This window comes from Schistocerca gregaria, chromosome 1 (genome assembly GCF_023897955.1).
Source record: "Schistocerca gregaria isolate iqSchGreg1 chromosome 1, iqSchGreg1.2, whole genome shotgun sequence".
Lineage (NCBI taxonomy): Eukaryota > Metazoa > Arthropoda > Insecta > Orthoptera > Acrididae > Schistocerca > Schistocerca gregaria.
Genome location: NC_064920.1, coordinates 925,688,104 through 925,714,142, shown reverse-complemented (window position 1 = coordinate 925,714,142; position 26,039 = coordinate 925,688,104). Strand labels below are relative to the sequence as shown.

Sequence of the window (26,039 nt, the reverse complement as noted above, 5' to 3'; positions counted from 1 at the left end):
TGTCAAATTCATATTACTAACAAGGTTATCAAATAAATGGTTTACAGACAGAAAACTTGTATCATCTGCATACATATACATCTTTACACCCATGTTTCACAGTAAATCATTTATACGTACAAGGAATATAAGTGGTCCTAACTTAGATCGCCCCTCCATGTTGAACCTTATGTGTGTCTGACAGATGACTTCCTGAACTTACCACCTGCTTTCTTTTATTAAAATAAGATTTGACAAGTTTTAAACTTTCGTCACATATTCAATGGTATTCAAGTTTACAGAGCAAAAATTGTCAGCACAGTCAAAGGCCTTACTTAGATCAAATAAGGTTACCTGTATGTGAGCATGGTCTTCGAATGCCGCTAAAATGTCTCTCACTAAGAGTTCTATTGCACATATAGTTGACTTTTCTTTTCTGTAACCAAACTGTGATGTACGTAACATATCATTTAGTTCTAGGTACTCATACATCTGCTGGCACATTATACATTAAAAGACTTTGGCTAGGACTGGAATTAATGAATTGACTTGTTGTTTGCTGGATCAGATTCGCTACCCTCTTAAAGACTTCGAATAGTTCGAGAGGATCAGAAAAACACCCTTCCATGAGACAGAAGTATATGGAAAATGTTAATGGTGCTGCAGTGGTATTAGTTTTTCAGTAGATTGTCTGACATGTTAAAAATATCTGCATTATATCAATTTTTCATTTCTTTAACAATTTTAAGAACTCCATCTTGGCATACCTCTTTTGAAGTGTTTCACTGAAGGTCTGGCATAGTTATGATTTAGGTTTGAGCTCTTACGATAATCCATATATATATGTTACATTGGGTTTACTGATCAACTTCTTGATGAAATATTTGCTGAACGTGTCTTCTGGTATTGAGACTGTTTAACAAAAAATTTTGATTACACCTTTAACAGTATTAATTACTGACAAGGCTATTTTACACAAATTTTTACTATTTTTTTATGAGATCAGTTTTGCATCTTTGTTTAGCCAACTGTAGCTCTTTCTTATAGGGTTTCTTAGTGGTTATTTTGAAGTCCTTAATTTCATTACAATTATTTACTTTTTGAAGGCATTTTAACAGGAGTAGCTTATTTTTTAAATTGTCCAACTCTCTGGTATGCCACAATTTACCCTTTCTTGTTTTATAATATTTCTTTGGAACAAGATGAGTTTTTAATGTACCTATTAAGTAGCTGTTGGATTTTTCATAAACTGTTTGGTGACTGGAATCACACCTTTGAAATAATTTGTCCCAGTTCGTTATGCTTACAAGGGAACCTCCCCATCGCACCCCCATCAGATTTAGTTATAAGTTGGCACAGTGAATAGGCCTTGAAAAACTGAACACAGATCAATCGAGAAAACAGGAAGAAGTTGTGTGGAACTATGAAAAAAATAAGCAAAATATAGAAACTGAGTAGTCCATGTGCAAGATAGGCAACATCAAGGAGAGTGTGAGCTCAGGAGCATCGTGGTCCCGTGGTTAGCGTGAGCAGCTGCGGAAGGGGAGGGCTTTGGTTCAAGTCCTCCCTTGAGTGAAAATTTTTATTTTTTATTTTCAGACGATTATCAAAGTTCAGGCACTCACACATAATCAACTTCGCTCTCCAAAATTCCAGTACATGTTCAGATTTGCTTGGACATATGCAGGATTTGATGATCTACACAAGCAAAAATTTGAAAACGTGAAAAACTTATGTTTTGACAGAGCACAGGGAAAACTGTGCGACTGCGAAACTGTTGTATTCATTTGTTGCAGTTTATGTGACAAACTCTTATGTTTACATCACTTTTTTGGGAGTGATTATCACATCCACAAGAAAACCTAAATCGGGCAAGGTAGAAGAATCTTTTTACCCATTCGCCAAGTGTACAAGTTAGGTGGGTCGACAACATATTCCTGTCATGTGATGCACATGCCGTCACCAGTGTCGTATAGAAGATATCAAACGTGTTTTCCTGTGGAGGAATCGGTTGACCTATGACCTTGTGATCAAATGTTTTTGGTTCCCATTGGAGAGGCACGTCCTTTCGTCTACTAATCGCACGGTTTTGCGGTGCGGTCGCAAAACACAGACACTAAACTTATTACAGTGAACAGAGACGTCAATGAAAGAACGGACAGATCATAACTTTGCGAAAATAAAGAAAGCAAACTTTTCACTCGAGTGAAGACTTGAACCAAGGACCTCTCGATCCGCAATTCCTCACGGTAACCACGGGACCACGGCGCTCCTGAGCTCACACTCTCCTTGATGTTGCCTATCTTGCATATGGACTACTACTGATATTTATTTTGCTTATTTTTTCATAGTTCAACACAACTTCTTGCTGTTTTCTCGATTGATCTGTGTTCAGTTTTTCAAGGCCTATCCACTGTGCCAACTTGTAACTAAATCTGAGGGGGGTGCGATGGGGACGTTCCCTTGCTAGATGCTGTGTTAGTTTTCTGAGACTGTTTTTTGTTAGTATTAAGGTATAAGATTTTGATAACTTTTGTATAGTCTTCTTTCCATCCCATTTTATAAAATGTATTAACTCTTCTGCTGAACTTATGTGATTGAAGTTGTGCTGCTTTAGCATATTCAGTAAATAATTTATACCAAGTTTGTTACATGTTACATCAAAGCTTGAATTAAAGTCCCCCCCCCCCCAGTTATAGTTACAAACTGTTTCCAGTTTGTTATGTAACAGAGTACACTGTCTAAATTGTCTAAAAAAGTTTTCTTCATCTGAATCAGGGGAACGATAAATACATACTAAGATAAGTTTCATTACATCACATATGATTCCAGTAATTTCACAGTGTTTCTCTACACAAGCCAAACTATGATCTAGTGCTGTAAACTCTATATCATTTGAAACACGGATAACAGTACCGCCATTATGGTATTCAGATCTGCAAAAACTGTCTCCATGTTTATAACCTTCTGGTATGTAGTATTCCATCTGTCCTGGTTTAAGCCAATGTTCAGATAAATATAGGAAAGAGTACTTATTTTATGGCAATGACTTCTCCAGTATTTCAACTTTACTTTCAAGACCCTGACTGTTTAAAAATAAGATGTTTCCGTGACTTATCTGTGAGTTAGCAGGCTGATTTTTCGCATTTTTATTTTCTTCCTGGCTTGCAACTATAAAAAATTATCACTGAGTGACAGACGTATTTTGCCTTTGGCTCCTACTTCAGCTGTGCTGCACCGCTACTGTTGTTGTTGTTACTGCTGGTGCTACTGCCTCTGATGATGATGGTGCTGCTGCTGTTTCACTTCCTTCTAGTGTTTGCTCTTCTACAACTACTGTGCTTTTCTGTGAGTGCTTGCATTTGGGGCATTCACTTGCGTTAACAAAATCTCACATTTGTTTTGGAGGGGTGTAGCTTAGCTGACAGCAGATTTCACATTCGAGTCTCCAAGTAACATGTCTCCTATGTCGTCACGCTGCACATATGAGATTTTATTTATTACATCTAAAATTTTCGTTATCAAGTGTCATTTGGGTCATACATCTGTATGTGAGATTTCCACACTCCTAAACATCCCTAGGTCCTCTGTTTGCAATGTGATAGTCAAGTGGAAACGTGAAGGGACACATACAGCACAAAAGCGTACAGGCCGACCTTGACTGTTGACTGAGAGGGTCATAATGTGTAATAGGCAGGCATCTATCCAAACCATCACACAGGAATTCCAAACTGCATCAGGATCCATTTCAAGTACTGTGACAGTTAGGCAGTAGGTGAGAAAACTTGGATCCCTGGTCCAGCGGCTGCTCATCATCTGCCAGCATGTGTAGTGCCAACAGTAAAATTCAGAGGCGGTGGTGTTATGGTGTGGTTGTGTTTTTCATGGAAGGTGCTTGCACCCCCTGTTGTTCTGTGTGGCATTATCACAGCACAGACTTACATTTATGTTTTAAACACCTTCTTGATTCCCACTGTTGAAGAGCAATTCGGGGATGGTGATTGCATCTTTCAACACGATTGAGCACCTGCTCATAATGCACGGCCTGTGGCATAGTGGTTACACGACAGTAGCAACCCTGTAATGACTGGCCAGTACAGAGTCCTGACCTGAATCCTATAGGACACTGTTGAGATGTTTTGGAACACTGAATTCGTGCCAGGCCTCACTGACTGACATCGATACCCCTCCTCAGTGCAGAGCACTCTGTGAAGAATGGGCTGCCATACCCCAAGAAATCTTCCAGCACCTGACTGAATGTATGCCTGCGAGAGTATAAGCTGTTATCAAGGCTAATGGTGGGCCAACACCAAATTGCATTCCAGCATTAGTGGTGGATGGCACCACGAACTTGTAAGTCATTTTCAGCCAGGTGTTCGGATACTTTTGATCACATAGTGTAGGTATTGGAAATATTGTAAATAGCTCGACAGACTTGTTGGGATCATCTGGTAGACTTACTATTAACCAAAACAACAATTTCCTAAAATTGCAACCATTTTTATCTGCCAGGGAATTTCATTATTATGAATATTTTTCTTCTGCTGGAAACTCCATCAGTGACCACTTTGATACTCTCCAGTAGAGGCATTCACGTTAAATACAGCATCAGTAAATACAAATATTTTCAATCAGTTTTCAATATACACTAAAAACAGCTCACTTAAGGCCAATTATAAAACAAGGCAGTAATTCTAGAGCTGAAAATTACCTACCAATTTCTATTCTGTGTATACAATCATCCATAATCTGCAGACCACTGTATAGTGAAGAAGTTAACAGTGTACTCACACCCTTGGTTTCTGCATCTACGTACTCCACAAACCTCTATGAGCATGGTGGAGGGTACCTTGTACCATCGCTAGTCTTCCCTTTCTTGTTCCACTCAAAACTAAAGTGAGGGACAAACAACACTATACGCTTCCATACAAGATCTGATTTCTTTTATCTTGTCTTCATGGTCCTTATGCAAGATGTATTTTGGTGGCAGCATTATATTTCTGTATTCAGTCACAAACAATAGTTTTCTAAACATTCTCAGTAGTATTTTGCGAAAAGAACATTTTCTTCCTTCCATGGATTTCCGTTTGAGTTCATGGAGCGCATCTATAATACTTGCATGTTGTTTGAAACTAGAAGCATGCCTCTGAAATGCTTTGAGGTATTCCTTTTACCTGACCTGTAGGTGATCCCAAACACTTCACCAGCACACAAGAATGGGATCCTCAAGTGTTCCGTTCACACACACCTTCATAGCTTAGCTGCACTTCCCAAGAATTTTCCCAATAAACGAAAGTGAATCATTTGCCTTCCCTACAACCAACCTTATGTACTCATCCTACTTCATGTTGCTTTGCAACATAGCACCTAGATATTTAATCAATTCAACTATCTCAGGCATCACACCACTGATACAGAATTCAAACAAATCAGATTTATTTTTAATACTGATCTGCATTAATATTTTCCACATTTAGATAAAGCTGTCACTCTTCATGAAATAGAAATACTATGCAAGATATCCCATATCTACCTGCAGTCACCCAATGATGACACATATACTGGAGTTTCATCAACAGTTGCAGACTACTGCTCACCCTATCCACCAGACTGTTTGTATGTATAGAGAACAAGAGCAGTCCTATTACACTTCCTGTGGAATGCCTGATGATATCCTAGCTTCCAATGAACAACAGCCATCCAGGACAACATGCCTTGTTCCATTACGTAAAAGGTCTTTGAGCCACTCACGTGACTGAGAACCAATTTTGTATATTATCACTTTCATTGTCTAGTACTGTGTAAAAAACTTTCCAGAATCTAGGAATACAGAACCTGCCTGTGGCCCTTCATCCATAGCTTGCAGGATATTGTGGAAGAAATGGGCAAGCCGAGTTCCACATGAGCGATATTTTTAAATTTCTATTGTTTGTGGATATACAGTTTTCTCTGTAAAGGAACCTTATTACATTTGAACTTAGAATATGTTCAAGAGTGCTGCAGCTGCTTCCTTTTCCATTCACATACGTAGTGTGGGAAGAATGGCTACTTAATTGCGTCTCTGCCCCCCAGTAATTAGTCAGATCTTCTCTTTATGGTCCCTACTGGAGCAATGCATACAGGGCTGCAATTAGATTGCTAACTCAATACTGATTCTTGAAACATTTTAAATGTTTTCATGGGACAATGTCTACCAGTTGAGGTTTTCAAGCACTACCATGTTGTTTTCCCAGGAGCCAAACAATTTATGCTCCCTTCTTTCTATATGTTTGATGTCCCCTGAGAGTCTCCTTAGCAATATTTTATGATGGGATGTACAAATGTTTTAAGAGCAGTCTCCTTTGTTAACTGATTGCATTTTCCCAGTATTCTACAAATGAACCTACATCTGCCACTTGGTTTTACTTATAACTTTGAGTTTGTTATTGTTCCACTTCATATTCCCACAAATAGTTGCATCTAAGCAATTCTATGAATTCAGTGATTTCAGTTGTGATCCACTGATACTGTATTCATTGGATACTACATTTTGGTATTTTGTAACTCCTTAGTTTTAGATTTCTGGACATTTAAAGCAAGTTGCTAATCTTTGCACTATTTTGTAGTCATATCAAGATCTGATTGAATATTTGGCAGCTGTTTTCAAATAGTAATTCATTACAGATAACTGCATCATCTGAAAAAATTCTGAGGCCATTATTAACATTGTATGAAAGGTCATTAATATATAACATGGGTAGCAAGGGTTCCAATATACTTGCCTGGGGCATTCATTTGCTTCTACTTCTGGCCATGACTCTCCATCCAAGATAAAATGCTTCATTCTCCATAGTAAGCATTCCTCAAATTTTGTTTAATGTACCATATTATCTTGCCTTCTTTAATGAGGTGTGGTAATGAGTCAAATGATATTTGGCAGTCAGGAAATGTTGCTTTCAAGAATATTTATTTAGAAAAAGGTATATAAAAATGTGTCTGTACATAAAAAACACATTCATGGAATGGAACTAACTAACTGTTGTGCAGTAAAAATGTAATATTCTTGTTGCAATCCTATCAACACAGTAGATACTACAACATAAATGTAGCACACTTCAACATGCATCCTTACATTTACATCACAATCAAATTACATTCACCATTTCTCAAAATTTCACAAATTCATCCTTGATCAAAGACTTGAAAAAAAAAAAGGCTGCTATATTGCTTTCTGAATCTACTTTGCACATGTCTAAAATTCCATTCATATAGCATTCATTCACAGAATGATAGAGTACTTTTATGTACTCTGAATCTTTAGTATGTTTTTCGTATCTAGCAGTGCTGACTGCTCTCGAGTCTTCTTCACATACTTATCAGGCTTGTCAGACTTCAAAATTTCTAAAATTAACTTAATCTCTGAGACAGTTCTGACAATTCTACATATTCATCAAAAATATAAGATTTTTTAACACTTCATTATTTCTTAGAATTCCAAAATATTGCATTTCCAAATAACCTAATTCATAATGTGATGTGAAATAATGATCTACAGAATTGCCTGCCCAATCCTCATCTACAAAAAACTCTAAGAAATTGATAATTCCAGCGTTTATATGTTAACTTCAAACTTCTGTTTGATACAAATATTGAAGTACTTGCAAAGCATACTTAAAGTGAGTAAGAATGCAGCAGTTTTGAAATCTACTCAAACAGTTCACAGTGTAGCTCATATCTGGCCATGTTCCTAAGCTAATGTGCAGGAGAGCACCTACGAACTTCCTGTAATTAATATTATTATATTATAAGTTTTATCTCATGCTACTTTTAGTTTCAAATTTATTTCCATTGCAGTACTGTACAAGTTTGAATGTTCAATCTGATATTCCTCAGCTATAGATTGAAAACAGCTTTCCTGACTCAGAGTCATTAAATTCTTTGCATAATTGTAATTAATATTTATCCCAAGATAATTTGTTGCTTCACCTAAGGTTTTCATCAGAAACTGCTTGAATAACAGATTTTTATCTTTGATTACTCGTATTTTGCCTTTACATCACTGAACACAATATATAGACCATGTGATTTGTTGTCATCAGTACATGTAGGCAATAACCATATGTACTTCTTTTGAAACCTTGACCTTTCATAAACTCAACCAAACAATCATACCATACTCTGGGACTTTCCCTTGAGCCATATAATGCCTTAACTATTTCTTTTCTGTTCCACCCTTGTATCCAGGAGGTTACTTCAAATAAATTTCTGAAAAAATCTTTATCATTAAGAAATGCAGCTTGTACATCCATTTGCTCTACAATTAAACCATTTTGACAACTGAATGACTATAAAACTTGCAATTTTTGCATCAAAGCAACTGGCGAATAAATGTCATCCAGGATTTCTTTTTGCTGAAAGCCCCTTACAAGTACGCTTGCTTTCAAGTGTTATATGATTTTCATGTAAAAAAACAACTCTACATCAATAGCATTTACATTCACTGGTTTAATTACTAGTTTCCAGGCTTTATTTATATTTAAACTCTCGATTTCCTTATCCATGGCTCACTTTGAAATATGACTCATTACTATTATTGCCTCCTCAAAGTTTTCTGGCTTATCAGCACTACAGTAGTTTATATAAATGAAGTTAATTCATGACATAATCATTAAATGTATCAGGCATTCTACATTCTCTAGTTGACCTTCTCAACTCTTGTTCCTGGTTTTCTTTATGATTGCTTGGACACCCTTCAACACCCCTTTCTTCCATTTGCTCCTTTACCAATTCACTGTCTATGCTTTTCCACTCAGAATTGCTAAAATGTTCTATCCCTGACTCAGAGTCCTTAATATCAATACCTCTTATGTCATCTTCCACAAATCAATATGCCTGGCAATGATAACATTGTTGTTAATCAGTATGCTGTATCCATCTTCATTTTACTCTGTTAATATTCCCAGTCTGTTTTACAATCCTCCTTTGACTTTCTCTGCTGTTGTGGCACACATACAAAAAGCCTACTTTCATACACAACTTTAAATGTTTAACATTAGGCTTTATCCCAAACGACATCTCATAAGAAGTTTCGCTTTCAATAGTATTAGCTAAAGTTCTGTTTTTAAGGTATACAGTTGCACAAATTACTTCAGGCCGAACACTTCTATCTACTCTCGCTTCAACTAACAGGCATCTTGAAATGTCCATAATCGATCTGTTGTATCTTTCAGCTATACCATTTAATTCTTGTTCATAAGGAGGACATGCATTTAAAATGATTCCTTTCTGTCTTGTAAGCTGAAACACAGACTGTTTCCCATTGTCAAATCTCAATTTCTTAATAGTTTTATCAGTTAAATTCTCAATTTCATTAATAAATTTTCAGTTTCATTAACATATTCCACAAAACAATCATAATCTTGATTTTTAGATTTGATTATGTAACATCTAACTGTTTTACTGTAATCGTCAGTAAGCGTGAGAAAATATCTTCACCCATGCAAACCATGAGTTGAGTGTGGCCTGTTCAAACCAGTATGAACAATCTCTAATGTTTCTTTTGCTCTGCTTCTGTTGTTTTCAAAAGTTAAACTGCGTGTTTCCTTATCAATACAAACTTTACACCGAATAAATTCTGATTCTAAAATTGTCGTCAATCCACCTGCTAACTGATGTTTACACAACATATTCAAATTGTTACAATTTACATATCCACACGTATGATGCTATTTCTTCTTTACTGACATGCTATCTTTATTACTGGCTCTATTTACATTAATCTGTTTCTTGTGCATTTTACTTGTTATTTTATACAGCCTATCTACTTGCAAAGCAATCACAAGTAAGTTATTGTCTTTATCAAAAACCTCTAAGGTAGCCAACGGATACAATTTTAGATTGTTCTTTTACTTTAGCATGCCTAATGAAATTTCTGTCCACGCCTTCCATGTCAAATACATTTTTCATTTTGATTGGAATCATCTCATCATAAACTGTAAAACTACTAATTATATTGCCTACATTTGTAGCTTGCAAATCTTAACCATTCACAGTTTTTACATTCACAATCTCTCTTAAGGTTGATGGAAAAATACTTTTTGTCATTAACTAAATGATCTATGGAATCACTATACAATAACTACTGTCTGTACACTATTACCTGACTCAGCCTTTGTACACACCACAATAGGTTTTACCTTCATTACAAATCTGCTTATCTTGGTTCCTTTCTGTTGACATCTTTGACATTCTGCATGGTGACTGCCTCTTGAACTATAATGTTTACGTCGACCATGAGACCAGTCATTGTCCCTGCTGCACTTATCACTTTGCTCATGTTGCCAACTGCTGTGACAGCCCCCTTGATTATGTCCACAACATGTCCATGAATCTCTGCATGCTCCTGACTGGTGACAGTCACTCTTCGGAAGTCCTGGTTTGCCATATACATTACACAACTGCTCCTAGTAGCTTGTACCAGTTTTCTTTTCAAAATGAAATGTATTGGGTTTTATACTTTACCTTACATCCTTGTATTTTAAATTCATCATCTGAATTTACATTCAAAATACTGATGAAGTCCCCAATAAAGAGCTCAAGGATTCCAGCACATTTCTCAACATGTAGTTTAACATCTCCTTTTACATACTTTCACCCCTGATAATTCGAATTCATTCACTGTTTTTTCAGAATTACTAAAGAATTTTGCTGTGTTTTCTGTACAAAATTTGCAGTGCTGTTGATTCCTTGGGGTATAATTCTTCGAAATTTTTCAGTGTCTCAAATAGTTTCTTTATCACTTACGAATTCTAGTTGCTAGTTGAAGATTGCTCCATATGTAGGGAGTAGGTAATTCAGTTTGAGATACATTATTAGGTCTGGGCCCAGAATATGCACTAAGATTCTACATCAAAGCTATTATATGGGTCACTTTGCTACCCTTCTTGTAGATGATTGTTGCCTGTGCTTCCAGTCAACTCCTGGGCAAAGCATTTTTGTTGAAGGATCTACATTATATTATAGCAAAAGAGAGGTCTACTCAGCAGAATTGCTCAATTGTGGCAATTTCAGCTGTTTTCCAACACCACTGACACTAATATATGTATCACTTATCTATATAGTAGAGTGAGAATTAAACTGTGGCATTAGTCCTGAATCTTCCTTTGTAAATGAACATTTGAAAACGAAGTTCAGCACTTCTGCTCTTGCTCTGCTATCCTTAATTTCAACTCCAGTTAGCCATGAGTGTCTGCACACCATCTTTCGTGCCACTTACGGTGTGTTTTGACAATGTTCAGGTATGGTAGCCATTAAAGGACTCTTGAATTGACAGCTAAATGTATTTCATTCAGCACCTCTGTCAATTGCTCCACACTTTGTTTTATACTTATGCTGTTTCTTTCAGAGACTGTGTACTGTGGAGGGCACTTTCAATCACAAATTGTTCTGCTAAGTACATATCTATTCAGTACTTGGTTTACTATTCTTGGAAATTTGAGCCACAGTTTCTCTAAATGCCCATACCCATTGCTGAATGTTCCACATTCCTCACTGACATATGACACTACAGCATCTTCATCTAGTTTACTGAATATATAAATCTTTCTACTTGGTTTGGTTCCCTTCTGAATTTCAGAAATATTTGTTGCTTCAACTGCCTTGTGGTAACTGGTATCATTTTCAGTGTGCATACTGAAAGAAACACTCAAAACAATTTAAAATATACTGAGGTGTTGAAATGCTGGTAAAATTGATTGAGAGTCTAATTTGTGATATTACATGTTTTATTGTAGTCACTTAAGAGACTGGTAGAACCAGCTGTGTAACATTCAGGGTCATCCTCAGGTGCATTTCTGTGTAAAAGAACATTTGTACAAAACTTTATAAGAACTGTGCTATACTAAGTTCATAATTCTTAATACCAAAATTAAATTCCTGGCATGTGAATTAACAACACAAGGCATGAGCCACTAATATATAATTACTTACAAGGTCTAATGTCCTATGTTATATAAATGGCTTAATCTGTGTTTGAAAGTGCAGTGAGGGCTACTACTGACACAACTACCAATAGAAGTCAAAGTCAATGATGTCAGTTGCCACTGATAATTTACATTTGAAAAGAACCAGATGTTCCAAAGTATTATAAAAATAAAGGCGAGGAAGATCCAACAGGGGCTCTAAGTAGACCCAAGAAAGACTATTTAAAACAATAATGTTGGACTTACATGTAATATTGCAAAACCATCTAGACTGCTAATGCCAAGCACTTACTATTGTTTTTTAGTCTATCTTGTCATGCCAACCCATTGCAAAACTGCAACAATTCCAATTGATTGAGTTCTCTCCAGTGATGACAGTTTTGTTGGGGGAAAATGTACTAGGGAGATGAGGTTTCCTCCAAGATTTTCATTTCCATTTGGGGGTGGGGGGTGGGGGTGGGGGGTGAATCTGGTGGCTGACAGAAGTATCCATTATGAGTTTATTCCCATCCTTAATATAAGTCTTGCGCACAATGTCACATGCAGCTTCAGTTTCTATCTCTGAGGATTTGAGTTTCGTCTACTGTGACAAATACACCACCTCCATTACCATACTCTTAGATCCATCCCTAAAATCTGACTGTTGTCAATTTTGAGTTTTAGCCAGTTTTCTGTAGCTAGTAGGCGATTATACATCTATAGCAACCGGGAAAGTCATCTACAATTGGTTACAGACTTTTCTGAGTAAACCCAGTTTAATATTTCAAATTCATAATGTTTCTAGGAAAAACAAGCCAACATCTACATGGGTAATTAATGGGATAATTATTACTATAGGGGAGAGCAAATGTATTATTGTTGTATTCCTTGACTTTACAAAATAATATCGGCATGTTGCTTGCAACTTTGTGGAATATAGGCATAAGGTTAGACTGTTCTAGGTTGGGTGCTTACATATGGGCAGATTTCAGCAAACAGCTCACACCTGGGTTACCAACACTTTGCTCAGGACACTAGTAACGAGTGAGGATACTACTACTACATTTATCTGATTTTAACAGGATGTATAAAGGAACAATTCAAGTTAAATAAGCAATTTTATTACATTTGTGTAACATGATATTTGTTTTCATTTGCAAGTGACAAAATATTTGGTGCCCAGGCCCTTTTTGCTGGTGCTGGGATCTATCTACAGCTTTTATCCTTCTCAAGACAAAAGAAAATTGTTCACAACATTGTTGTCCCAAATAAAAAATTATACATTCATGATACTATCATAACAAATTTGAACTGCTGCAGCACATGTCCTAATGAAGAGTGCAATTTTACAAATCAATCATATTTAACTGCATTTACAAAGGTTCAGTATATGGTTCAACTGAAAACCTTGTGTTAACTAATTTCACTTCATTTTCTAGGTCACATAAGTTCTCAGCACTCTGACCATTTCACCATGTTTTTTGATAAATCATAAAATTTCTGGAAGTAATTGTTATGATGAAAGACGTTTAAAAAAAATAAGTTTCCTGTACTAAGATGCCTTTCAAATAGATGCAGTTTGTTCACGAATGCATTAATTTGATTGTACAGGACAACAATGAGTACATTATTCACTTGAAGTATTAATCCAAGTTATTTCAATTTCTTGTTAGATCAGTGGGAAAGGCTGTATGCTTGTAACAGTAATGGTGTCAGAGTATGAACACCATCAATGCCAGTCTGGTTAGTTGTCTCAGCATGGTGTGTCTAGGTTGATAGATTCTGTGTTATCATCTCACTGGTGTTTATCGAATAACAGGAGCTCAGTTAGCAATAATACCAGTAAACCCCAATCCTTTAAAGGATCAAATTCTCATGCATAAAACAGCTTAAAACTTCTGTCTACAATGAGTTAATGTGTTAAATATTTTGCTTTATGCATGTAACCAAGAGAAAGCTTAGGAAAGTTTTGAAATTATACTTAAAGTCTGTTACAAGTCACTAAGTGTTCCCATTATGAAACCCTGTATTTTGCTTTACACTTGTAACCAAGAAAAAGTTTAGGAAAGTTTTGAAATTATGCTTGAAGTCTGCTATGTTCTCTCATTATGAAACCCAGGATTAATATAAACTGAGTAATTTGTGCTGCATTTTAAAGTGAATCTAGTTTATCATGCATCTCAATGTTTGTGATGTCATATCTCCTGTGTCATACATAGATATAATTTTGGATGTGCATTCAGTGATATATGTAGATGCTGTAACCAAAGTGTATTGTGAATAGAGTTAGAAGCAAAGAAGTAATAAATTAAAACATGGAAAAGTAGTAAGTGATAAACATTTTTCCTTTCATCATTTTGTGAGAGTGTCAGCAAGAAAAAGTTTTTAAATTGTATGTTAAGTTTGATGGAAGTCACTAAGTGCTCTCATTCTCATTTCTGCACCATCAAATATGCCGCATCAAGGAAAACAAAGTTTCTAACTGCAGCAGTTGCCTCATTGTGTTAAACTTTTAACGTAAGGTTATACCTCTTAATAATTAGACTAGGACTGCATTATAGAACTTTAAGTTTGGTCAATAATTGTGTGAAATATTGAAAATAAAATTTTTGTTGGCCCTGGAAGCTGTTAGATAGGAAACCTGTAAATAGGCAGATGTATTGTGCCCAAGTATCTGGGATAGTCATTTAGTAATATAGGTTCTTTATTCAGTAACACTCTCGTACAAAGGTAGACAGTGGCGGATCGGTGGCATGCAAAGACCCAAAGGCAGTGGCTGTTAACTCAGCATTGCACATGATTGCACGCTCTGCTGTGGCAGTGTGAGGACGCTAGGTAGGAGTGCTGCCTCAGCAAAGTGACAGCAGCTAGTGTGGCCATGCAAATGCGCAACTGACAACAGGCATTTTGCAGGAAGCAGGCGCTTGTACTGTACAGCTGGCTGCTCCAGCAGTCAGTCAGACATGAGGCACATGGATCCCAAATCAAGCTCTCTTGGAAAGGCCCAGGGACTGCCCAAAGTGGAGGTGGTCTCCTCTTGGTGGCATTGACTCAGACCCCAGTATCAGTATCATCAGATCTAGTAGTGGCTGATAGACTAATGTACAATACGGCTACATGTAGACAAAGTTGATAAGTCCCACATGGACCACTAGAGGGTGTGGAGTACATCTCAGGATCAGCAGTAGTTGACGACAAGATACTACTAGGGTTTGAGTGGCAAGTACCTGTAGTGGTTACTCTCAGCTTTGTTGTGAGTGGGCTCTGCCTTCAGTCACATAAGTGACCAGGCTAGAACAGCACTGAGCCACGGCATGAGGAAATTTAGCTCACCACTGTGGCAAACTGGGGTCTTCCACCATACTGCTTCAGCAGTATTGCAGCTCTGGCATGAGGGGGGAAACAATTGTATCAGTTAAAACTAATAGAGCATTGTTCAGATCCAAAATAACTTTTATTTGAATGCCAAAAGACTGTGCGATAACCCTTTCTCTTATTGGTTTATGCAAATGATGTTACAATGGTGAAAGCTCCAATAATGTGTTGTGGGCAGATGATACATACAATGTGTGCATATACAAAGCTTATGACAAATGGAAATTTTGTACAACTGAAATACTAAATAAATAGTTAAACATTTCAGTGAAACTCTTTTAAGTATAAACACTATAAAGGGTTGCTCTAATGGAATTCAACAGAGGCAGGACATACAAATAGGCTCCTTGGCCTGGAAACTGTGTAAGATCATAGTTTGTTGATAGTAGTAAATTTGACATATAAGCCTGCAATCGTAAATCACACTTTCTGCTCATTTAATTTCAATTACATTACACAGAAACTCGGTAAAGTTCAGTCTATGTCACAAACCATCAATAACTGGTAGATTAAACATAATCTGGCAGTTATTGTTTGCTTGTGACGAATGTGGAACAGTATTGACCTCAGACTGCTTACTAAGTATATTCTGTCTGTATCCAATGATACCAGTATGCATATTACATAACTAGAATTAATGATAAATATAATGTAATCACAATTTAAAAAGAAAAAAAACTAGAGATGTGGTTTAGCCAGAAACTGTATTAGAAAATAACAACATATTTGCCATAAACATGATCATTAAACCTTGTAGGAATATCTGTATGTTAAAAAGCTGCATAACACGCACTGCTCTTGCCAAATTTGAGTAACACGTAGAAATATGGGGTGCATCAGCATTTGGCAGTCTAAAAATATCACTAGTAGTTCAGTCAAAGGGAAAAAATTGCAGAAATTATTTATGGTGCAGGACTCAGAGAGTCATGAATTCATTTGGTAACTTGTTCCCAAAAAATGAAACTGCTTACCGTTATAACATTCTCTACAGGGCGGCCCACTTAAATGTTTCAGTGCAAATATCTGTGGAATAAAAATAGATATTGAAAAACAACTTTCACTGGTATGAACATAAGATGGGATCATGAAAATTAATGCTATGAGACATTCTAGAATGTAAGCAAATGTAAGTTTCTACACAAACTTAATTTTTTTAAATGAACAACCCACATTATTTCTTATGTAACCAATAACAAGAAAAATTACAAATAGAATGGTGTTAATTGCATCACAATACTTCAGTTACATCCCAGAAAATTGCAAAGCAAAGTTGATGCTTCAAATAAATGAAACACACTGCTGCTGCACATCTCGAGATGCAAGTGTGAACTCCAATTTGCTAATAACTGTAATGTGACAGATGTACATAATCTTAATTTCACTGTTGTCGCAAGGGCAGAAAGTAATACAATGGTTTCCTGCCAAAGACACTGTTATGTGGGTATCACATTTGCATCTCGAGATGGGCAATAATTGCAACATTTAATTTATTTCAAGAATCAACTTCGCTTTGCAATTTCTTGGGATTTAATTGATGTATTACAATACAACCAACGCCATTCTTTTTGCAATTTTTAATGTTATTGGTTGCACATGAAATAATACAGGGTGTACATTTAAAAAAAAAAAAAGAAGGTGTCTGTGTTGAAACTTGCGTTTGCTTACATTTTACAGTGTCTCATAGTATTTACTTTAGTGAGGCCCCTTACAGTCATACCAGTGAAAGTTGTCTTTCAATATCTATTATTATACCCGAAATATTTGCACTGAAACATTTGAAGTGGGGCACCCTGCATTTTAACAATAGTATTGTTTGCTAAAACAATGCAGTCAAACTTAAACTGTGAAATACATCAGTACAATACTAGAATCAAATCAAAATACTATCTTAGTTGTTATACAACAGCAACATTTGCAGCTCTGATTTTAAATGATGTTCTGGCTAGAGTTATCACAGTCTTTCCTACTAACAAATTAACAGATAAGTTGGACCAAAAGTACATTTTATTTCCCAGGAGAATACTATAAGACTTGAAGCAAAATTGATGAATTCAGGTGAATAATCTGTATAATGTCTTACAATTTTATTATCCTAGGGACCGTTTGAGATTATATGACTCAATAAATTATTAACTTGTTTTGTTGCAACATATCTAAGTGCAAAAGTATACAATGAGGAATTTTTTGTGTGATGAATTGACAAATGTCTTGCAAATCAGAATTCCTGGAAGGTAAAAGACACACTTTTCTTGAAATGCTACTGATCAAGTTTTTAGAACCAGTATATCCAAAAGACTGCAGAAAAATTCTACTGTCTCCAAGACACATTTCACATAAGGTCTGTGAGAATATAAGTGAGGTTAGAGCTGATACAGAGGTGTACAGGCACTAATTTTTTCCCCCTTACTCAGTTTGCAGATAATGGAAAAGGGAATAACTTGCAATTGCACACTTCCACCATGCACTCTACAGTGGTGATGCAATATTTTTGTAGATGTAAATGCATATTTCAAGGATTATCATTAATAACAGCTACTCCTCTACACTCTTTCAACAATTTGAGGTGTCTCGGGTTGCAGACTCCTTGAACTAAACCAGCCTCAGATTATTTGCTGCTGTCATATTGCCACAAGCTTTGGTGCATGTATTGGGGTGTAATGATTACTGTCACTAGCTGGTATGCTGTGGGTTGCCTAGCATTTTGGAAGATTCGATATCTCTATAAATAATTGCTCTCTCCATCCAGATAATCAATTCTGTTCTGGATATAAGTTGATGTCGGTCATAAATATGGTTCAGTGTTCTATGTCACTGACAAGACAGCATTCAAATTTGGATTTGATTGTGCTTGAAATGTGACAATACTTCCAGTCAATATCAATAGAGAACAGTATCTCTAGAACATTTCTGAATTATGCAAATACTTTGTGATTATTTTGGTGTCATATATATATCAGTTCCATTACAGTTTCTTGCTTTACCTTTTACAGCTATTTTGTGCATATAATGTGCGCTATTGTTGTTTAAACTTTATTCTTTTTTCACAGGTACTTCTGCCTCTTCCAATAAAATGTCCAAGAGAAATTTATGACCTAATGTGTGAATGTTGGCAACGGAATGAATCAGACCGACCAAACTTTCAAGAAATCTATTTGTTTCTACAAAGGAAAAATCTTGGATACAAGCCAGAAATGAATTGACATTTTACATTTTTCAGTCCGTGCCTAAAGTGTTTCAGCAGTTTGAAAGCTGTAAATATAATTATATGATCTGCTCAAAGTAACCCAAAGAAGCCTGATTGGGTACAAACCAGAATGTGTTGTGACAAAAATCATCTCATAGCATAAAATGTGAGATAGTCACACCATAAAATTAATTTGATCTGATACCCACTACACAGTGCTAAATAAGCAGTTTACAGGTATTGATAGACAGATAGTGTAAAATTGTTGGAAACTGCTGTGTTGTGGCATTCATTTCCTGATGTGAGTTGCAATAAGACTGAAATTTTTTGTAACTTTTGAAAATTTTCATTAACGTCAGTAATAAGAGTACTGTTTTACTGTAGAGGGTTATTTCACTACAGTTTATTTTGAGTCTAAGATAAAAAGGCTGCTATGATTGTCTGTTTGGCAAGGATCATGTTAATTCATTATTATTCAGTGATATTAGAGTATTGTCTTACGGGACTCCTCAACAATTACTTCAGGTTCGGTAAAAAATTTTGTACTTTTTATCAGTCCTTTTAGATGGAATTTTTTTTGGCGTTATTCAATGTTCAAAAAGTCACAACATTGTGATGAGATACAATGCATTGATTTCTTTGTCCAAAAAAAAATCTGATTTAGTATTTGCTATATCAGTGTCTTCTTCAGTTTTCTTAGACAATGTGTTACACTGAAATTGGTCCCCTGGGCTGAATTATGATTAACTTTTGTTACATTTACCAGTTTTCTTTTCATAATGAGTTCTGTGATGGAACATGTTCTTTAATCAACCTTTTAGTTGTCAGTGATCATCAATCTATTAGCAGTACATACTGAAAAAAACGAGTAGGATACTGGATTATAATGAGAAATACGAAAAACCCTTCTCAGTGCATACTGACATTCCTTTATAAATACCAGAAAAGGGTAGATGATATGAACTGTCCTTGTGCCTTCTTTCTTCACAATGAGACAATAGATTTTCCTCTTGAAAACTGGTTTTCACACTGGGTATGGAGCACTATTCTGAAGCTGTTGTAAATGTAATGTCAGGCAGCACAAAGTGTAACTACATTCTTATACAAAAATGACACTTTTTCATAATAATCTCCATTTCCATATGATCAGGAAGAAATACTTGTCACAATTTACTCAGTGTACTTTTCTTTCATGTGCCTCTTATAAGTATAAAAATATACAAAATAATAAATGTTATAAATGCTTGTAAATAAATGTAAAGTAATTTTATACTAAGAGAATGTTTTAAAACTGTGTATTGTAAAATAACAATGGATGTATGTAAATTTACAAAATGTTATGTACAGGTTTTGTTCTATTGTGCATAGTTTGTAATGGTGATGAGCTGGCTTGATCTCCTTGGACCAACAATTACATGTTGCACTTGTTGAAGAGAACTATCTCCTAATGCGAAGATGTTGACTTACAAAATGTATTAGTTATTGTTTTTTCAGATATTACAGATTTTTATTACTGAAATAATAAACTGATGAAAACCTGTTTGGAAAATATATTTCTGAATGGATGGTATTTCTGGTGGGTTCTTTTTCATTTTGTTTCTTCTGTTCAATATCAGTAATATTGATTTTGAAAATATGAAAATTGATGTAATTGAAAAGAAAGGATAATAGGTGGTACTTGTTTCACCTAGATGTGTCAATTACAATGTACATTTTAATGTTGAAGGTAAGTATCATAATAATGCTCAGCAAAAGGATAACTAAAACATAGGCAGTTCATTTGCATATTGCAAATTTAAATTTTGTGTCTCTACCAGATGGAGACCTGACAAATTCAAGCTAGGCCATTACATTACTGACAGTACAGTTAGCCTTTGCCGCCAAGCAGTGTGTCAGCAGTGCGCAAGTAGCAGCAAGTGGCTTATTTAGCGTTCATGTAAGTGTAGTAGTCAAGTTGAAAATTTGTTTGAGTGTTCTTAGAGCACTTGTTTAGTTAAATCCGTCAAATCATTGTGTAGTTTTCTAATAAGCAGGCGCAGATTTGCATTTTAATATTTGTGATGTGTAAAGTCACATAGTTGTCTGTCATTTGTTTATTTCTTTCAAATAGTCTTTGTACATTACTGACAGTACAGTTAGCCTTCTGCTACTGAGCAGTGTGTCAGCAGTGCGCAAGTAGCAGCACTACTGCATTTCCAGAATGAGATTTTCACTCTGCAGCGGAGTGTGCGCTGATATGAAACTTCCTGGCAGATTAAAACTGTGTGCCCGACCGAGACTCGAACTCGGGACCTTTGCCTTTCGCGGGCAAGTGCTCTACCATCTGAGCTACCGAAGCACGACTCACGACCGGTACTCACAGCTTTACTTCTGCCAGTATCCGTCTCCTACCTTCCAAACTTTACAGAAGCTCTCCTGCGAACCTTGCAGAACTAGCTCTCCTGAAAGAAAGGATATTGCGGAGACATGGCTTAGCCACAGCCTGGGGGATGTTTCCAGAATGAGATTTTCACTCTGCAGCGGAGTGTGCGCTGATATGAAACTTCCTGGCAGATTAAAACTGTGTGCCCGACCGAGACTCGAACTCGGGACCTTTGCCTTTCGCGGGCTAGGCAGTCTTCTATTTTAATAACCATTTAAATTTTGTTTTGAATTGTTTGTCCACTCTGTAGATTAGTTCAGACGTTCTTTGCACAACGATATTAGCATGGATAGGGACTGTGACTGCTGTGCTCGGATGCAGGCTGAGTTGGCATCCCTTTGCTCCCAGCTTCAGGCAGTGTTGGCTTCGGTCACACAGCTTGAGGCTGTTGCCAATGGGCAACACTGTGGGGGTCCAGACGGGGGTTTGTTGGGGACAGCCAGCTCGTCCCATGCATCCCCTGATCGGACTATGGCTGTGGCTGCCCCGGATACTGTCCACACTGAGGCTGACCCCTCACCCGTGGTAGAGTGGGAGGTCATCTCAAGGTGTGGCAGGGGGCGACAGACATTCTGGAGGGCTGAATGGAAGGCCTCTCTAGTTTGTCGGACGGACCAGTTTCAGGCTCTGTCTCAGGCTGATACTGATCTTTGGCCAGACATGGCTGCTTGTCCTGTTCCAGAAGTTGCCCTTTGGTCTGCAAGATCCGGGTGGTTGCAGAGGGTAGGGTTACTGGTAGTTGGGAGCTCCAACGTCAGGCACGTGTAATGGGGCCCCTTAAGGATATGGATACAAGGGAGGGGAAGAAAACCAATGTGCACTCCACGTGCATACTGGGGGGAGGGGGGGGGGGGTTGTCCTACCAGATGTGGAAAGGGTCCTAACGGATGCCGTGAAGGGTACAGGGTGCACCCATCTGCACGTGGTCACTCATGTCGGCACCAGTGATGTGTGTTGTTATGGATTGGAGGAAATCCTCCCTGGCTTCTGGCGGCTATCTGATTTGGTGAGGAATGCCAGTCTCGCTAGCGGGATGAACGCAGAGCTCACCATCTGCAGCATCGTCGACAGGACTGACTGCGGACTTTTGGTACAGAGCCGAGTGGAGGGTCTGAATCAGAGGCTGAGATGGTTCTGCGACTGTGTGGACTGCAGATTCCTCGACTTGCGCCATAGGGTGGTGGGGTTTCGGATTCCGCTAGATAGGTCAGGAGTCCACTACACACAGCACGTGGCTACATGGGTAGCAGGGGTTGTGTGGCATGGACTGGGCGGTTTTTTAGGTTAGATGGCCTCGGGCAAGTACAGAAAGGGCAACAGCCTCAAAGGGTGTGGGGCAAAGTCAGGACATGCGGGGACCAAGCAGCAGTCAGTATTGTCACTGTAAACAGTCGAAGCTGCATTGGTACAGTACTGGAACTTCAAGTACTGATAGAAAGCACCAAAGCTGAAATCGTTATAGGTACTGAAAGCTGGCTGAAGCCAGAGATAAATTCTGCCAAAATTTTTACAAAGGCATACATGGTGTTTAGAAAGGGTAGAGTGCATGCAACCGGTGGTGGCGCGTTTGTCGCTGTTAGTAGTAGTTAATCCAGTAGTGAAATAGAAGTGGATAGTTCCTGTGAATTATTATGGGTGGAGGTTATACTCAAAAACCAAGCTAGGTTAATAATTGGCTCCTCTTACCGACCGCCCGACTCAGCAGCATTAGTGGCAGAACAACTGAGAGAAAATCTGGAATACATTTCACATAAATTTCCTTAGCATGTTATAGTCTCAGGTGGAGATTTCAATTTACCAGATATAGACTGGGACACTCAGATGTTTAGGACGGGTGGTAGGGACAGAGCATCGAGTGACATTATACTGAGTGCACTATCCCATAATTACCTTGAGCGATTAAACAGAGAACTGACTAGTGGAGATAACATCTTGTATATACTGATAACAAACAGACCCGAACTTTTCGACTCGGTAAGCACAGAACAGGGAATCAATGATCATAAGGCCATTGCAGCATTCCTGAATATGGAAGTAAATAGGACTATAAAAAAAGGGAGGGAGGTTTATCTGTTTAGCAAGAGTAATAGGAGGCAGATTTCAGACTACCTAATCGATCAAAACGAAAATTTCTGTTCCGACACTGACAATGTTGAGTGTTTATGGAAAAAATTCAAGGCGATCGTAAAACTCATTTTAAACAGGTACAGTGAGGGACGGGAAAAACGCACCATGGTTCAACAACAAAATTAGGAAACTACTGCGAAAGCAAAGAGAGCTTCGTGCGTATAAACTTCGAACGCTCGTATAATTTACATTATATGATACTCTCCCCAACAGAACAGCTACATTTGTTCAAGTTAAGTAGCTTCCTATTAGGTTCTAAATATTCTGTACAGAAAGTCATGTATGTCTATACAAATTTAAATGCAGCCAAAACCTCTCAGACAAACAGAAGCTAAACAATGTCAAAGTTAGCATAAGGAGGGCTATGCGTGAAGCGTTCAGTGAATTCGAAAGTAAAATTCTATGTACCAACTTGACAGAAAATCCTAGGAAGTTCTGGCCTTACGTTAAATCAGTAAGTGGATCGAAACAGCATATCTAGACACTGTGGGATGATAATGGCATTGAAACAGAGGGTGACACGCGTAAAGCTGAAATACTAAACACCATTTTCCAAAGCTGTTTCACAGAGGAAGACCGCACTGCAGTTCCTTCTCTAAATCCTCGCATGAACGGAAAAATGGTTGACATCGAAATAAGTGTCCAAGGAATAGAAAAGCAACTGAAATCACTCAACAGAGGAAAGTTCACTGGACCTGATGGGATAACAATTCGATTCTACACAGAGTACACGAAAGAACTTGCCCCCCTTCTAACAGCTGTGTGCCGCAAATCTCTTGAGGAACGGAAGTTTCCAAATGATGGAAAAGAGCACAGGCAGTTCCAGTTTTCATGAAGGGTTGACGAGCAGATGCGCAAAACTATATCTCTGACATCGATCTGTTGTAGAATTTTAGAACATGTTTTTTGCTCGCGTATCATGTCATTTCTTGAAACCCAGACTCTACTCTGTAGGAATCAACATGGATTCTGGAAACAGCGATTGTGTGAGACCCAACTCGCTTTATTTGATCATGAGACCCAGAAAATATTAGATACAGGCTCCCAGGTAGATGCCATTTTCCTTGACTTCCGGAAGGCTTTCTATACAGTTCCACACTGTCACCTGATAAACAAAGAAAGAGCCTATGGAGTATTTTACCAGCTTTGTGGCTGGATTGTAGAGCTTTTAGCAAACAGAACACAGCATGTTGTTCTCAATGGGGAGATGTCTACGGACGTTAAAGTAACCTCTGGAGTGCCACAGTGGAGTGTTATGGGTCCATTGCTTTTCACAATATACCGGGTGACCAAAAAGTGAGTATAAATTTGAAAACTTAATAAACCACGGAATAATGTAGATAGAGAGGTAAAAATTGACACACATTCCTGGAATGACATAGGGTTTCATTAGAACAAAAAAAAAAATTAAAAAAATGCTAGACACGTGAAAGGTCTCTTGCGCGCGTCATTTGGTGATGATCGTGTCCTCAGCCACCACTTTCGTCATGCTTGGCCTCCCAGGTCCCCAGACCTCAGTCCGTGCGATTATTGGCTTTGGGGTTACCTGAAGTCGCAAGTGTATCGTGATCGACCGACATCTCTAGGGATGCTGAAAGACAACATCCGACGCCAATGCCTCACCATAACTCCGGACATGCTTTACAGTGCTGTTCACAACATTATTCATCGACTACAGCTATTGTTGAGGAATGATGGTGGACATATTTAGCATTTCCTATAAAGAACATCATCTTTGCTTTGTCTTACTTTGTTATGCTAATTATTGCTATTCTGATCAGATGAAGTGCCGTCTCTGGGACATTTTATGAACTTTTGTATTTTTTTGGTTCTAATTAAACCCCATGTCATTCCTAGCATGTGTGTCAATTTGTACCTCTATATCTACATTATTCCATGATTTATTCAGTTTTCAAATTTATACTGACTTTTTGATCACCCGGCATATAAATGACCTAGTAGATAGTGTTGGAAGTTCCATGCGGCTTTTCATGGATGATGCTGTAGTATACAGAGAAGTTGCAGCATTCGAAAATTGCAGCGAAATGCAGAAGATCTGCAGTGGATAGGCATTTGGTGCAGGTAGTGGCAACTGACCCTTAACATAGACAAATGTAATGTATTGTGAATACATAGAAAGAAGGATCCTTTATTGTATGACTATATGATAGTGGAGCAAACACTGGTAGCAATTACTTCTGTAAAATATCTGGGAGTATGCGTACGGAACGATTTGAAGTGGAATGATTATACAAAATTAATTGTTGGTAAGATGGGTGCCAGGTTGAGATTTATTGGGAGAGTCCTTAGAAAACGTAGTCCATCAACAAAGGAGGTAGCTTACAAAACACTCGTTCTACCTATACTTGAATATTGCTCATCAGTGTGGGATCTGTACCAGGTCAGGTTGATGGAGGAGATAAAGAAGATCCAAAGAAGAGTGGCGCGTGTCGTCACAGGGTTATTTGGTAAGCGTAATAGCTTTATGGAAATGTTTAGGAAACTCAAGTGGCAGACTCTGCAAGAGAGGTGCTCTGCATCGCGATGTAGCTTGCTGTCCAGGTTTCGAGAGGGTGCATTTCTGGATGAGGTATCGAATATATTGCTTCTCCCTACTTATACCTCCCGAGGAGATCATGAATGTAAAATTAGAGGGATTCGAGCGTGTACGGAGGCTTCCCAGCAGTCGTTCTTCCTGCTAACCATACGCGATTGGAACTGGAAAGGGAGGTAATGACAGTGGCATGTAAAGTGCCCTCCATCACACACCGTTGGTTGGCTTGCAGAGTATAAATGTAGATACAGATGTAAACAAGGAGATCAGCAGTTCTGCAGTATCCTTATCAAGTTCAAGTAGCAGGCAAACAACAATTTTGAACCTGAACTCAGTCCATCAAAAATTAGCTAACAGCAATGAGTCTCTATAGTGTAAAAGCTATTTCAGTATCCTATAGCACTATGTAGGCAAAAGTACTGGTAGACAATGTAGAGGATGCAGTGAAGAGGCTGTGAA

General features: G+C 37.6%; 1 protein-coding gene across 3 annotated transcripts in view; it reads left to right on the top strand.

Moving 5' to 3' along the window:
- LOC126275217 (discoidin domain-containing receptor 2-like) overlaps window positions 1–20,047 on the top strand; it is an 842,049-nt gene extending 822,002 nt beyond the window's left edge. For all 3 annotated transcript variants that reach the window (XM_049977178.1, XM_049977180.1, XM_049977179.1), the window contains exon 18: window positions 18,341–20,047. In XM_049977178.1, the coding sequence (XP_049833135.1) occupies window positions 18,341–18,493 (153 nt within the window). In that variant the 3' untranslated portion in view covers window positions 18,494–20,047. The remainder of the gene's footprint in view (window positions 1–18,340) is intronic.
- The last annotated feature ends 5,992 nt before the right edge of the window (window positions 20,048–26,039 follow it).